Source organism: Salvelinus fontinalis, chromosome 5 (assembly GCF_029448725.1).
Source record: "Salvelinus fontinalis isolate EN_2023a chromosome 5, ASM2944872v1, whole genome shotgun sequence".
Classification (NCBI taxonomy): domain Eukaryota; kingdom Metazoa; phylum Chordata; class Actinopteri; order Salmoniformes; family Salmonidae; genus Salvelinus; species Salvelinus fontinalis.
The window spans coordinates 2,785,692-2,799,654 of NC_074669.1; the positions used below are offsets into that span (position 1 = coordinate 2,785,692).

Sequence of the window (13,963 nt, forward strand, 5' to 3'; positions counted from 1 at the left end):
ACATGGGGAATAGGGGAGGGAGTGGACTACATGTGGAGGGAGTGGACTACATGAAGAGGGGTTGTCATTTCAGACACAACCTTTTTGTTTATCCTTCAGCAATGATGCAGAACATTGTGTTGAAGTGTCAGCTTAGTGTATTTATTTAATGGATTGTTGAGATGATTATGTAATGGTCTGTATATATAATGGTATGTATATATAATGGTCTGTATACATAATGGTATGTATATATATATAATGGTCTGTATATATAATGGTATGTATATATAATGGTATGTATATATAATGGTCTGTATACATAATGGTATGTATATATATAATGGTCTGTATATATAGTGGTATGTATATATAATGGTATGTATATATAATGGTATGTATATATAATGGTATGTATATATAATGGTCTGTATATATAGTGGTCTGTATATATAATGGTCTGTATATATAATGGTATGTATATATAATGGTATGTATATATAATGGTATGTATATATAATGGTCTGTATATATAGTGGTCTGTATATATAATGGTCTGTATATATAATGGTCTGTATATATAATGGTCTGTATATATAATGGTATGTATATATATATAATGGTATGTATATATAATGGTCTGTATATATAATGGTCTGTATATATATATATAATGGTCTGTATATATAATGGTATGTATATATATATATAATGGTCTGTATATATAGTGGTATGTATATATAATGGTATGTATATATAATGGTCTGTATATATATATATAATGGTCTGTATATATAATGGTCTGTATATATATATAATGGTCTGTATATATAATGGTCTGTATATATAATGGTCTGTATATATATATAATGGTTTGTATATATAATGGTATGTATATATAATGCTATGTATATATAATGGTCTGTATATATATATAATGGTCTGTATATATAATGGTCTGTATATATAATGGTATGTATATATAAAGGTATGTATATATAATGGTCTGTATATATATATAATGGTATGTATATATAATGGTCTGTATATATATATAATGGTATGTATATATAATGGTCTGTATATATAGTGGTATGTATATATAATGGTCTGTATATATAATGGTCTGTATATATAATGGTCTGTATATATATATAATGGTCTGTATATATAATGGTATGTATATATATAATGGTATGTATATATATAATGGTATGTATATATATATAATGGTCTGTATATATAATGGTCTGTATATATAGTGGTCTGTATATATAATGGTCTGTATATATAATGGTCTGTATATATAATGGTATGTATATATATATATAATGGTCTGTATATATAGTGGTCTGTATATATAATGGTATGTATATATAATGGTCTGTGTGTTAACTGCAGGTGTAGACTTCCAGATGCGTGCTGTGACACTGGGCTCCACCACCATCGCTCTTCAGCTCTGGGATACTGCAGGACAGGAGAGGTTAGTGTGTGTGTGTGTGTGAGAGAGAGAGTCAGTCAGTCAGTGGAGACTCCTAAGAGGAGGAAGGGGAGGACCATTTCAGAGAAATAAATATTGTGAAACAAAAAGTTCTCCTTTTTAGATACAACTATAGTAAATATATTCATGTCACCAAATAATTGATTAAAACATACTGGTTTGCAGTGAAGGTCTACAGTAGCCTCACCAGCACTCTGTAGAGTAGCACCATGGTGTAGCAGGAGGACAGCTAGCTTCCATCCTCCTCTGGGTACATTGACTTCAATACGAAACCTAGGAGGCTCATGGTTCTCACCCCCTTCCATAGACTTACACAGTAATTATGACAACTTCTGGAGGACGTCCTCCAACCTATCAGAGCTCTTGCAGCATGAACTGACATGTTGTCCACCCAATCAAAGGATCAGAGAATTAATCTAGTACTGAAAGCATAAGCTACAGCTAGCTAGCACTGCAGTGCATAGAATGTGGTGAGTAGTTGACTCAAAGAGAGAGAGAGACAATAGTTGAACAGTTTTGAACAAATTAATTTATTCAAAAAATGAAAGAGAGCGAGAGAGCCAGCTATATTTTGTTTTGTATATCTTTTCACTTTGACTTACTTAGCTAGCGAATGCAGCAAGCTAGTTTAGCCTACTCAAACAGAGAGGGATTCTATGTCGAGTCGCAATTCAACGGCTCAGACACGAGACGTATGAGGTCTACAGGAAAACACGGACTACAAAAACAAAAACAGCCACGTCACTGATACCGACATCACGCTTCCAGACAAACTAAACACCTTCTTTGCCTGAGAGTAATACAGCGCCACCGTCGCGGCTCGCTAACAAAGACTGTGTCGCCCCCCCCTTCTCCGTGGCCGCCGTAAGACATTTAAACGTGTTAACCCTCGCAAAGCTGCTGGCCCGGACGGCATCCCTAGCTGCATTCTTCAGAGCATGCGCAGACTAGCTGGCTGGTGTGTTTACGGACATATTCAATCTCTCCCCATCCCAGTCTGTTGTCCACCACATGCTTCAATATGGCTACCATCGTTCCTGTACCCAAGAAGGCAAATATAACTGAACTAAAGGACTACCGCCCCGTAGCATTTACTTCTGTCTTCATGAAGTGCTTTGAGAGACTAGTCAAGGATCATATCACCGCCATCTTACCGGCCACCCTAGACCCACTTCAGTTTGCATACTGCTCCCAATAGGTCCACAGATGACGCAACCGCCATCACACTGCACACTGCCCTATCCCATCTGGACAAGAAGAATACCTATGTAAGAATGCTGTTCATTGACTATAGCTCAGCATTCAACACCATAGTACCCTCCAAGCTCATCATTAAGCTGCAGGCCCTGGGTCTCAACCCCTCCCCGTGCAACTGGGTCCTGGACATTCTGACTGTCCGCCCCCCAGGTGGTGAAGGTAGGAAACAACATCTCCACCCCGCTGATCCTCAACACTGGGGCTCTACAAGGGTGTATGCTCAGCCCTCTCCTCTACTGCCTGTTCACCCATGACTGCGTGGCCACGCACGCCTCCAACTCAATCATCAAGTTTGCAGACGACACAACAGTAGCGGGCCTGATCACCAACAACAACGAGATGGCCTACAGGGAGGAGGTGAGGGCCCTCGGAGTGTGGTGTCAGGAAAATAACCTCATACTCAACGTCAACAAAACAAAGGAGATGATCGTGGACTTCAGGAAACAGCAGAGGGAGCACCCCCATATCCACATCGAAACCCTGACAAACTTTGACAGATGCACAATCGAGAGCATCCTGTCGGGCTGTATCACCGCCTGGTACGGCAACTGCACCGCCCACAACCGTAAGGCTCTCAAGAGGGTAGTGCGGTCTGCACAATGCGTTCACCTGGGTCAAACTTCCTGCCCTCCAGGACACCTACATCACCTGATGTCACAGAAAGGACAAAAAGATCATCAAGGACAACAACCACCCGAGCCACTGCCAATTCACACCGCTATCATCCAGAAGGCGAGGTCAATACAGGTGCATCAAAGCAGGGACCGAGAGATTGAAAAACAGCTTCTATCTCAGACTGCTAAACAGACTGCTAAACAGCAATCACTAACTCAGAGAGGCTGCTGCCTAATTTAGAGACCCAATCACTGGCCACTTTAATAAATGGATCACTAGTCACTTTAAACAATGCCACTTTAAATAATGCCACTTTAATAATGTTTACATATCTTACATTACTCATATCATATGTATATACTGTATTTTATACCATCACCTGCACCGTGTGCGCGTGCGTGCGTGCGTGTGTGTGTGTGTGTGTGTGTGTGTGCGTGTGTGTGTGTGTGGTCATTTTGTCCTGTCTCTTTTCTTCATGTCCAAGGTTCCGCAGCATTACCCAGCAATACTATCGCAAGGCTGATGGAATCCTCACCATGTATGACATCACTGACTCCGCCTCCTTCTCCGCGGTCAGAGGGTGGATGGACCTTGTGCAGGTGAGTGAATGGACAGGTGAAGGGGCGAATAAATGATTTAATTTTACATACAACCCCATCATGTGACAGGTTGTTGGGTAATATCAATTTGCATACAACCCCATCATGTGACAGGTTGTTGGGTAATATCAGTTTGCATACAACCCCATCATGTGACAGGTTGTTGGGTAATATCAATTTGCATACAACCCCATCATGTGACAGGTTGTTGGGTAATATCAATTTGCATACAACCCCATCATGTGACAGGTTGTTGGGTAATATCAATTTGCATACAACCCCATCATGTGACAGGTTGTTGGGTAATATCAATTTGCATACAACCCCATCATGTGACAGGTTGTTGGGTAATATCAATTTGCATACAACCCCATCATGTGACAGGTTGTTGGGTAATATCAATTTGCATACAACCCCATCATGTGACAGGTTGTTGGGTAATATCAATTTGCATACAACCCCATCATGTGACAGGTTGTTGGGTAATATCAATTTGCATACAACCCCATCATGTGACAGGTTGTTGGGTAATATCAATTTGCATACAACCCCATCATGTGACAGGTTGTTGGGTAATATCAATTTGCATACAACCCCATCATGTGACAGGTTGTTGGGTAATATCAGTTTGCATACAACCCCATCATGTGACAGGTTGTTGGGTAATATCAATTTGCATACAACCCCATCATGTGACAGGTTGTTGGGTAATATCAATTTGCATACAACCCCATCATGTGACAGGTTGTTGGGTAATATCAATTTGCATACAACCCCATCATGTGACAGGTTGTTGGGTAATATCAATTTGCATACAACCCCATCATGTGACAGGTTGTTGGGTAATATCAATTTGCATACAACCCCATCATGTGACAGGTTGTTGGGTAATATCAATTTGCATACAACCCCATCATGTGACAGGTTGTTGGGTAATATCAGTTTGCATACAACCCCATCATGTGACAGGTTGTTGGGTAATATGAATTTGCATACAACCCCATCATGTGACAGGCCGTTGGGTAATATGAATTTGCATACAACCCCATCATGTGACAGGTTGTCAAGGTAATATCTACAAACTGTATGACAAGTCCTTTTGGCACTAATGACATTTATGCAGGTGAATGAATGGTTTACTATAGTGTAAGATATTTAAGGTGTTTTTCAGTTTGATATTTAATGAAGTCCGAGTATAGTAAGCAATTAGATAATATGTCTGATAGTAACCCGTTAATTATATAATAAGTCTGATAGTAACATGTTAATTAAATAATATGTCTATAATAGTACCATGTTAATTATATAATATGTCTGATAGTAACATGTTAATTATATAATATGTATATGATAGTAACATGTTAATTATATAATATGTATGTGATAGTAACATGTTACTCTTCTGTACTAGCAAAGGATGTCTGAGGGGGCGGTCCTGATGCTCCTGGGAAACAAAATTGATTTATCAGAAGCTCAGAAGAGGGAGGTTACCACCAGAGAGGGACAGCGATTGGCTGAGGTAAGATTCTATTCTGATGACTGATGAGTCTTCAGGACTTCTATTGGCTGAGGTTGTTTTTACCACTTGGTTTACTACTATGTTTACTACTATTTACTACTATGTACTACTATGTAAACTCAGCAAAAAAAGAAACGTCCCTTTTTTAGGACCCTGTCTTTCAAAGATAATTCGTAGAAATCAAAATAACTTCACATATCTTCATTGTAAAGGGTTAAAACACTGTTTCCCATGCTTGTTCAATGAACCATAAACAATCAATGAACATGCACCTGTAGAACGGTCGTTAAGACACTAACAGCTTACAGACGGTAGGCAATTAAGGTCACAGTTATGAAAACTTAGGACACTAAAGAGGCCTTTCTACTGACTCTGAAAAACACCAAAAGAAAGATGCCCGGGGTCCCTCCTAATCTGCGTGAACGTGCTTTAGGCATGCTGCAAGGAGGCATGAGGACTGCAGATGTGGCCAGGGCAATAAATTGCAATGTCTGTAATGTGAGACGCCTAAGACAGAGCTACAGGGAGACAGGACGGACAGCTGTCCTCGCAGTGGCAGACCACATGTAACACACCTGCACAGGATCGGTACATCCGGACATCACACCTGTGGGACAGGTACAGGATGGCAACAACAACTGCCCGAGTTACACCAGGAACACACAATCCCTCCATCAGTGCTCAGACTGTACGCAATAGGCTGAGAGAGGCTGGACTGAGGGCTTGTAGGCCTGTTGTAAGGAAGGTCCTCACCAGACATCACCGGCAACAACGTCGCCTATGGGCACAAACCCACCATCGCTGGACCATACTGGACTGGCAAAAAGTGCTATTCACTGACGAGTCGTGGTTTTGTCTCGCCAGGGGTGATGGTCGGATTCGCATTTATTGTTTCTAAGAAATGAGCGTTACACTGAGGCCTGTACTCTGGAGTGGGATCGATTTGGAGGTGGAGGGTCCGTCATGGTCTGGGGCGGTGTGTCCCAGCATCATCGGACTGAGCTTGTTGTCATTGCAGGCAATCTCAAAGCTGTGCGTTACAGGGAAGACATCCTCCTCTCTCATGTGATACCCCTCCTGCAGGCTCACCCTGACATGACCCTCCAGCATGACAATGCCACCAGCCATACTGCTCATTCTGTGCGTGATTTCCTGAAAGACAGGAATGTCAGTGTTCTGCCATGGCCAGCGAAGAGCCTGGATCTCAATCCCATTGAGCAAGTCTGGGACCTGTTGGATCGGAGGGTGAGGGCTAGGGCCATTCCCCCCAGAAATGTCCGGGAACTTGCAGTTGCCTTGGTGGGAGAGTGGGGTAACATCTCACAGCAAGAACTGGCATATCTGGTGCAGTCCATGAGGAGGAGATGCACTGCAGTACTTAATGCAGCTGGTGGCCACACCAGATACTGACTGTTACTTTTGATTTTGACACCCCCTTTTGTTCAGGAACACATTATTAAATTTCTGTTAGTCACATGTCTGTGGAACTTGTTCAATTTATGTCTCAGTTGTTGAATCTTGTTCATACAAATATTTACACATGTTAAATTTGCTGAAAATAAACGCAGTTGACAGTGAGAGAACGTTTCTTTTTCTGCTGAGTTTATATTTAGATTGGTTTACAACTAGTTTACTGTGTTTACTACGATGTAACGACTTTGCCCTTCTATATTTAGTTTAGATTACTATGTGTACTAGTGTAACTACTGTGTACTTCTATGTTTAGTTTATGTGTACTACTATAGTTAGTGTTTACTTCTATATTTAGTTTAGTTTACCATGTGTGCTAGTATAACTACTGTGTACTTTACGTTTAGTTTCGTGTACTGTGCACTTTGTTTCGTTTTGTGTACTGTGTACTTTACGTTTAGTGTATTGTGTACTTTGTTTAGTTTAGTGTACTGTGTACTTTACGTTTAGTTTAGTGTACTGTGTACTTTATGTTTAGTTTAGTGTACTGTGTAAATACTATTTACTTCCATGTTTAGTAATGTCAAATAGTCTAAACATGTCTGTTGAAATGTCTAACATTCTGTGTCCTGTAGTGTGGCGTGCTGTGATGTTGTCCTGTAGTGTGGCGTGCTGTGATGTTGTGTGGTGTAGTGTGGCGTGCTGTGATGTTGTGTGGTGTAGTGTGGCGTGCTGTGATGTTGTCCTGTAGTGTGGCGTGCTGTGACGTTGTGTCCTGTAGTGTGGCGTGCTGTGATGTTGTGTCCTGTAGTGTGGCGTGCTGTGATGTTGTGTGGTGTAGTGTGGCGTGCTGTGACGTTGTGTCCTGTAGTGTGGCGTGCTGTGATGTTGTGTCCTGTAGTGTGGCGTGCTGTGATGTTGTGTCCTGTAGTGTGGCGTGCTGTGATGTTGTGTGGTGTAGTGTGGCGTGCTGTGATGTTGTGTGGTGTAGTGTGGCGTGCTGTGATGTTGTGTGGTGTAGTGTGGCGTGCTGTGATGTTGTGTCCTGTAGTGTGGCGTGCTGTGATGTTGTGTGGTGTAGTGGGGCGTGCTGTGATGTTGTGTGGTGTAGTGTGGCGTGCTGTGATGTTGTGTCCTGTAGTGGGGCGTGCTGTGATGTTGTGTGGTGTAGTGTGGCGTGCTGTGATGTTGTGTCCTGTAGTGTGGCGTGCTGTGATGTTGTGTCCTGTAGTGTGGCGTGCTGTGATGTTGTGTGGTGTAGTGTGGCGTGCTGTGACGTTGTGTCCTGTAGTGTGGCGTGCTGTGATGTTGTGTGGTGTAGTGTGGCGTGCTGTGATGTTGTGTGGTGTAGTGTGGCGTGCTGTGACGTTGTGTCCTGTAGTGGGGCGTGCTGTGATGTTGTGTGGTGTAGTGTGGCGTGCTGTGACGTTGTGTCCTGTAGTGGGGCGTGCTGTGACGTTGTGTGGTGTAGTGTGGCGTGCTGTGATGTTGTGTCCTGTAGTGTGGCGTGCTGTGACGTTGTGTCCTGTAGTGTGGCGTGCTGTGATGTTGTGTCCTGTAGTGTGGCGTGCTGTGATGTTGTGTGGTGTAGTGTGGCGTGCTGTGACGTTGTGTCCTGTAGTGTGGCGTGCTGTGATGTTTTGTGGTGTAGTGTGGCGTGCTGTGATGTTGTGTCCTGTAGTGTGGCGTGCTGTGATGTTGTGTCCTGTAGTGTGGCGTGCTGTGACGTTGTGTGGTGTAGTGTGGCGTGCTGTGATGTTGTGTGGTGTAGTGTGGCGTGCTGTGACGTTGTGTCCTGTAGTGTGGCGTGCTGTGATGTTGTGTCCTGTAGTGTGGCGTGCTGTGACGTTGTGTCCTGTAGTGTGGCGTGCTGTGATGTTGTGTCCTGTAGTGTGGCGTGCTGTGACGTTGTGTCCTGTAGTGTGGCGTGCTGTGATGTTGTGTGGTGTAGTGTGGCGTGCTGTGACGTTGTGTCCTGTAGTGTGGCGTGCTGTGATGTTGTGTCCTGTAGTGTGGCGTGCTGTGATGTTGTGTGGTGTAGTGTGGCGTGCTGTGACGTTGTGTCCTGTAGTGTGGCGTGCTGTGACGTTGTGTCCTGTAGTGTGGCGTGCTGTGATGTTGTGTCCTGTAGTGTGGCGTGCTGTGACGTTGTGTCCTGTAGTGTGGCGTGCTGTGATGTTGTGTGGTGTAGTGTGGCGTGCTGTGACGTTGTGTCCTGTAGTGTGGCGTGCTGTGATGTTGTGTCCTGTAGTGTGGCGTGCTGTGATGTTGTGTGGTGTAGTGTGGCGTGCTGTGACGTTGTGTCCTGTAGTGTGGCGTGCTGTGACGTTGTGTCCTGTAGTGTGGCGTGCTGTGATGTTGTGTGGTGTAGTGTGGCGTGCGGTGATGTTGTGTCCTGTAGTGTGGCGTGCTGTGATGTGGTGTGGTGTAGTGTGGCGTGCTGTGACGTTGTGTCCTGTAGTGTGGCGTGCTGTGATGTTGTGTGGTGTAGTGTGGCGTGCTGTGATGTTGTGTCCTGTAGTGTGGCGTGCTGTGATGTTGTGTCCTGTAGTGTGGCGTGCGGTGATGTTGTGTACTGTAGTGTGGCGTGCTGTGACGTTGTGTCCTGTAGTGTGGCGTGCTGTGATGTTGTGTGGTGTAGTGTGGCGTGCTGTGATGTTGTGTCCTGTAGTGTGGCGTGCTGTGATGTTGTGTCCTGTAGTGTGGCGTGCTGTGATGTTGTGTGGTGTAGTGTGGCGTGCTGTGACGTTGTGTCCTGTAGTGTGGCGTGCTGTGATGTTGTGTGGTGTAGTGTGGCGTGCTGTGATGTTGTGTGGTGTAGTGTGGCGTGCTGTGACGTTGTGTCCTGTAGTGGGGCGTGCTGTGATGTTGTGTGGTGTAGTGTGGCGTGCTGTGACGTTGTGTCCTGTAGTGGGGCGTGCTGTGACGTTGTGTGGTGTAGTGTGGCGTGCTGTGATGTTGTGTCCTGTAGTGTGGCGTGCTGTGACGTTGTGTCCTGTAGTGTGGCGTGCTGTGATGTTGTGTCCTGTAGTGTGGCGTGCTGTGATGTTGTGTGGTGTAGTGTGGCGTGCTGTGACGTTGTGTCCTGTAGTGTGGCGTGCTGTGATGTTTTGTGGTGTAGTGTGGCGTGCTGTGATGTTGTGTCCTGTAGTGTGGCGTGCTGTGATGTTGTGTCCTGTAGTGTGGCGTGCTGTGACGTTGTGTGGTGTAGTGTGGCGTGCTGTGATGTTGTGTGGTGTAGTGTGGCGTGCTGTGACGTTGTGTCCTGTAGTGTGGCGTGCTGTGATGTTGTGTCCTGTAGTGTGGCGTGCTGTGACGTTGTGTCCTGTAGTGTGGCGTGCTGTGATGTTGTGTCCTGTAGTGTGGCGTGCTGTGACGTTGTGTCCTGTAGTGTGGCGTGCTGTGATGTTGTGTGGTGTAGTGTGGCGTGCTGTGACGTTGTGTCCTGTAGTGTGGCGTGCTGTGATGTTGTGTCCTGTAGTGTGGCGTGCTGTGATGTTGTGTGGTGTAGTGTGGCGTGCTGTGACGTTGTGTCCTGTAGTGTGGCGTGCTGTGACGTTGTGTCCTGTAGTGTGGCGTGCTGTGATGTTGTGTGGTGTAGTGTGGCGTGCGGTGATGTTGTGTCCTGTAGTGTGGCGTGCTGTGATGTGGTGTGGTGTAGTGTGGCGTGCTGTGACGTTGTGTCCTGTAGTGTGGCGTGCTGTGATGTTGTGTGGTGTAGTGTGGCGTGCTGTGATGTTGTGTCCTGTAGTGTGGCGTGCTGTGATGTTGTGTCCTGTAGTGTGGCGTGCGGTGATGTTGTGTACTGTAGTGTGGCGTGCTGTGACGTTGTGTCCTGTAGTGTGGCGTGCTGTGATGTTGTGTGGTGTAGTGTGGCGTGCTGTGACGTTGTGTCCTGTAGTGTGGCGTGCTGTGATGTTGTGTCCTGTAGTGTGGCGTGCTGTGACGTTGTGTCCTGTAGTGTGGCGTGCTGTGATGTTGTGTCCTGTAGTGTGGCGTGCTGTGACGTTGTGTCCTGTAGTGTGGCGTGCTGTGATGTTGTGTGGTGTAGTGTGGCGTGCTGTGACGTTGTGTCCTGTAGTGTGGCGTGCTGTGATGTTGTGTCCTGTAGTGTGGCGTGCTGTGATGTTGTGTGGTGTAGTGTGGCGTGCTGTGACGTTGTGTCCTGTAGTGTGGCGTGCTGTGACGTTGTGTCCTGTAGTGTGGCGTGCTGTGATGTTGTGTGGTGTAGTGTGGCGTGCGGTGATGTTGTGTCCTGTAGTGTGGCGTGCTGTGATGTGGTGTGGTGTAGTGTGGCGTGCTGTGACGTTGTGTCCTGTAGTGTGGCGTGCTGTGATGTTGTGTGGTGTAGTGTGGCGTGCTGTGATGTTGTGTCCTGTAGTGTGGCGTGCTGTGATGTTGTGTCCTGTAGTGTGGCGTGCGGTGATGTTGTGTACTGTAGTGTGGCGTGCTGTGACGTTGTGTCCTGTAGTGTGGCGTGCTGTGATGTTGTGTGGTGTAGTGTGGCGTGCTGTGACGTTGTGTCCTGTAGTGTGGCGTGCTGTGATGTTGTGTGGTGTAGTGTGGCGTGCTGTGATGTTGTGTGGTGTAGTGTAGCGTGCTGTGATGTTGTGTCCTGTAGTGTGGCGTGCTGTGATGTTGTGTCCTGTAGTGTGGCGTGCGGTGATGTTGTGTGGTGTAGTGTGGCGTGCGGTGATGTTGTGTGGTGTAGTGTGGCGTGCTGTGATGTTGTGTGGTGTAGTGTGGCGTGCTGTGATGTTGTGTGGTGTAGTGTGGCGTGCGGTGATGTTGTGTGGTGTAGTGTGGCGTGCGGTGATGTTGTGTGGTGTAGTGTGGCGTGCTGTGATGTGGTGTGGTGTAGTGTGGCGTGCTGTGATGTTGTGTCCTGTAGTGTGGCGTGCTGTGATGTTGTGTCCTGTAGTGTGGCGTGCCGTGACGTTGTGTGGTGTTGTGTTTTCTCTACAGCAGGACAATGCAGTATTCTATGAGTGTAGTGCAAGGAGTGGATACAACATAGAGGAACTGATGACACAGCTGGCGTGGTATGTAGGACATCATTACAGCTGGCGTGGTATGTAGGACATCATTACAGCTGGCGTGGTATGTAGGACATCATTACAGCTGGCGTGGTATGTAGGACATCATTACAGCTGGCGTGGTATGTAGGACATCATTACAGCTGGCGTGGTATGTAGGACATCATTACAGCTGGCGTGGTATGTAGGACATCATTACAGCTGGCGTGGTATGTAGGACATCATTACAGCTGGCGTGGTATGTAGGACATCATTACAGCTGGCGTGGTATGTAGGACATCATTACAGCTGGCGTGGTATGTAGGACATCATTACAGCTGGCGTGGTATGTAGGACATCATTACAGCTGGCGTGGTATGTAGGACATCATTACAGCTGGCGTGGTATGTAGGACATCATTACAGCTGGCGTGGTATCTAGGACATCATTACAGCTGGCGTGGTATGTAGGACATCATTACAGCTGGCGTGGTATGTAGGACATCATTACAGCTGGCGTGGTATGTAGGACATCATTACAGCTGGCGTGGTATGTAGGACATCATTACAGCTGGCGTGGTATGTAGGACATCACCTCACTGCACCCCCCATAGACCTACATTTCATTAAAGTCACTCTACTTGACACCCAGCGTAATAACACGTGTTCTCGAATTTCTTGATAAATGGCTTTAAGCTGTATCACAGCCATCTTGATAAATGGCTTTAAGCTGTATCACAGCCATCTTGATAAATGGCTTTAAGCTGTATCACAGCCATCTTGATAAATGGCTTTAAGCTGTATCACAGCCATCTTGCCACAATAAATGAATTACACACAACGTTTAGGTTCCGGATTCCAGCACTGCAGGCGGCGATAAATCACCAATATTAGCTTCATACACTTTTTTTTTCAAACACAAAATAATTAGAAAATACGCTGCTTTAAAATGGAGCTAGCCTCAATGGCGCTGCTCATGCTGGCACAGATGCCATAATGGCACAGACACAAAGATAAGTCCTCTATCTATCTCTATGGAGGTGACAGCAAAGTTCATCTGTCTGCTGCAAGGCAGCGTTAACTCCACAGGTATACATTGACCTTTCTGATTATAGTCTCTCTCAGCCCAGTATCACTTTGGGACGGCAGCGTTAACTCCACAGATATACATTGACCTTTCTGATTATAGTCTGATTATAGGCAGGTAGCCTAGTGGTTAGAGTGTTGGACTAGTAACCGAAAGGTTGTCAGCTCGAATCCCTGAGCTGACAAGGTAAACATCTGTTGTTCTGACCCTGAACAAGGCAGTTAACCCACTGTTCCCTCGTAGGCCGTCATTGTAAATAAGAATTTGTTCTTAACTGACTTGCCTAGTTAAATAAAGGTAAAAAAAAAAAAAAAAAAAAAAAAAACATCAGTCTGTGATCTTTTTAGCGAAAAGATATCTTTACCGAAACATCTCTCTATATTTTCTTCTCTCCATAGGTTGTTATCGGCCCAGCAGGATCAGCAATGTGAGGAGACTCTCCATCTGTCAGCTGACCACTCCAACCGAGACAACAGGAAGAGCTGCTGCAAGTAGGACAGGAACGTAGAGCTAGAAAGAGGGTTTATCTTTGTATCTGTGCCATAATGGCAGTTGTGACATCATGGGCAGCGCCATTGAGAACTTTCTCCATTTTTAAAGTGGTCAATTATCTTCTTATTTTGTGTTTATAAAAAGCATTAATCTACACTGAACAAAAATATAGACACAACATGTAAATTGTTGGTCCCATGTTTCATGAGCTGAAATAAAAGATACCAGAAATGTTCCATATGTACAAAAAGCTTATTTCTCTCAAATGTTGGGCAGAAATTTGTTTACATAGCTGTTTTGCAAATATTTCTCCTTTGCAAAGATAGTCCATCCACCTGACAGATGTGGTATAACAAGAAGCTGATTAAAATGCATGACCATTACACAGGTACACCTTGTGCTGCGGACAATAAAAGGTCTCTCCAAAATGTGCAGTTATTTCACACAACACAATGCCACAGATGTCTCAAGTTTTGAGGAAGCATGCAAT

At 45.1% G+C, this 13,963-nt stretch overlaps 1 protein-coding gene across 4 annotated transcripts in view; it reads left to right on the top strand.

Moving 5' to 3' along the window:
• The window catches only part of cracr2b (calcium release activated channel regulator 2B), a 40,874-nt gene extending 27,166 nt beyond the window's left edge, over positions 1-13,708 (top strand). For 3 of the 4 annotated variants that reach the window (XM_055924308.1, XM_055924310.1, XM_055924309.1), the window contains 5 exons: positions 1,381-1,462; positions 3,837-3,951; positions 5,363-5,470; positions 11,846-11,922; positions 13,380-13,708. In XM_055924308.1, the coding sequence (XP_055780283.1) occupies positions 1,381-1,462; positions 3,837-3,951; positions 5,363-5,470; positions 11,846-11,922; positions 13,380-13,476 (479 nt within the window). In that variant the 3' untranslated portion in view covers positions 13,477-13,708. The remainder of the gene's footprint in view (positions 1-1,380; positions 1,463-3,836; positions 3,952-5,362; positions 5,471-11,845; positions 11,923-13,379) is intronic. The other variant, XM_055924311.1, reaches the window with a different exon arrangement.
• Positions 13,709-13,963: the final 255 nt, after the last annotated feature.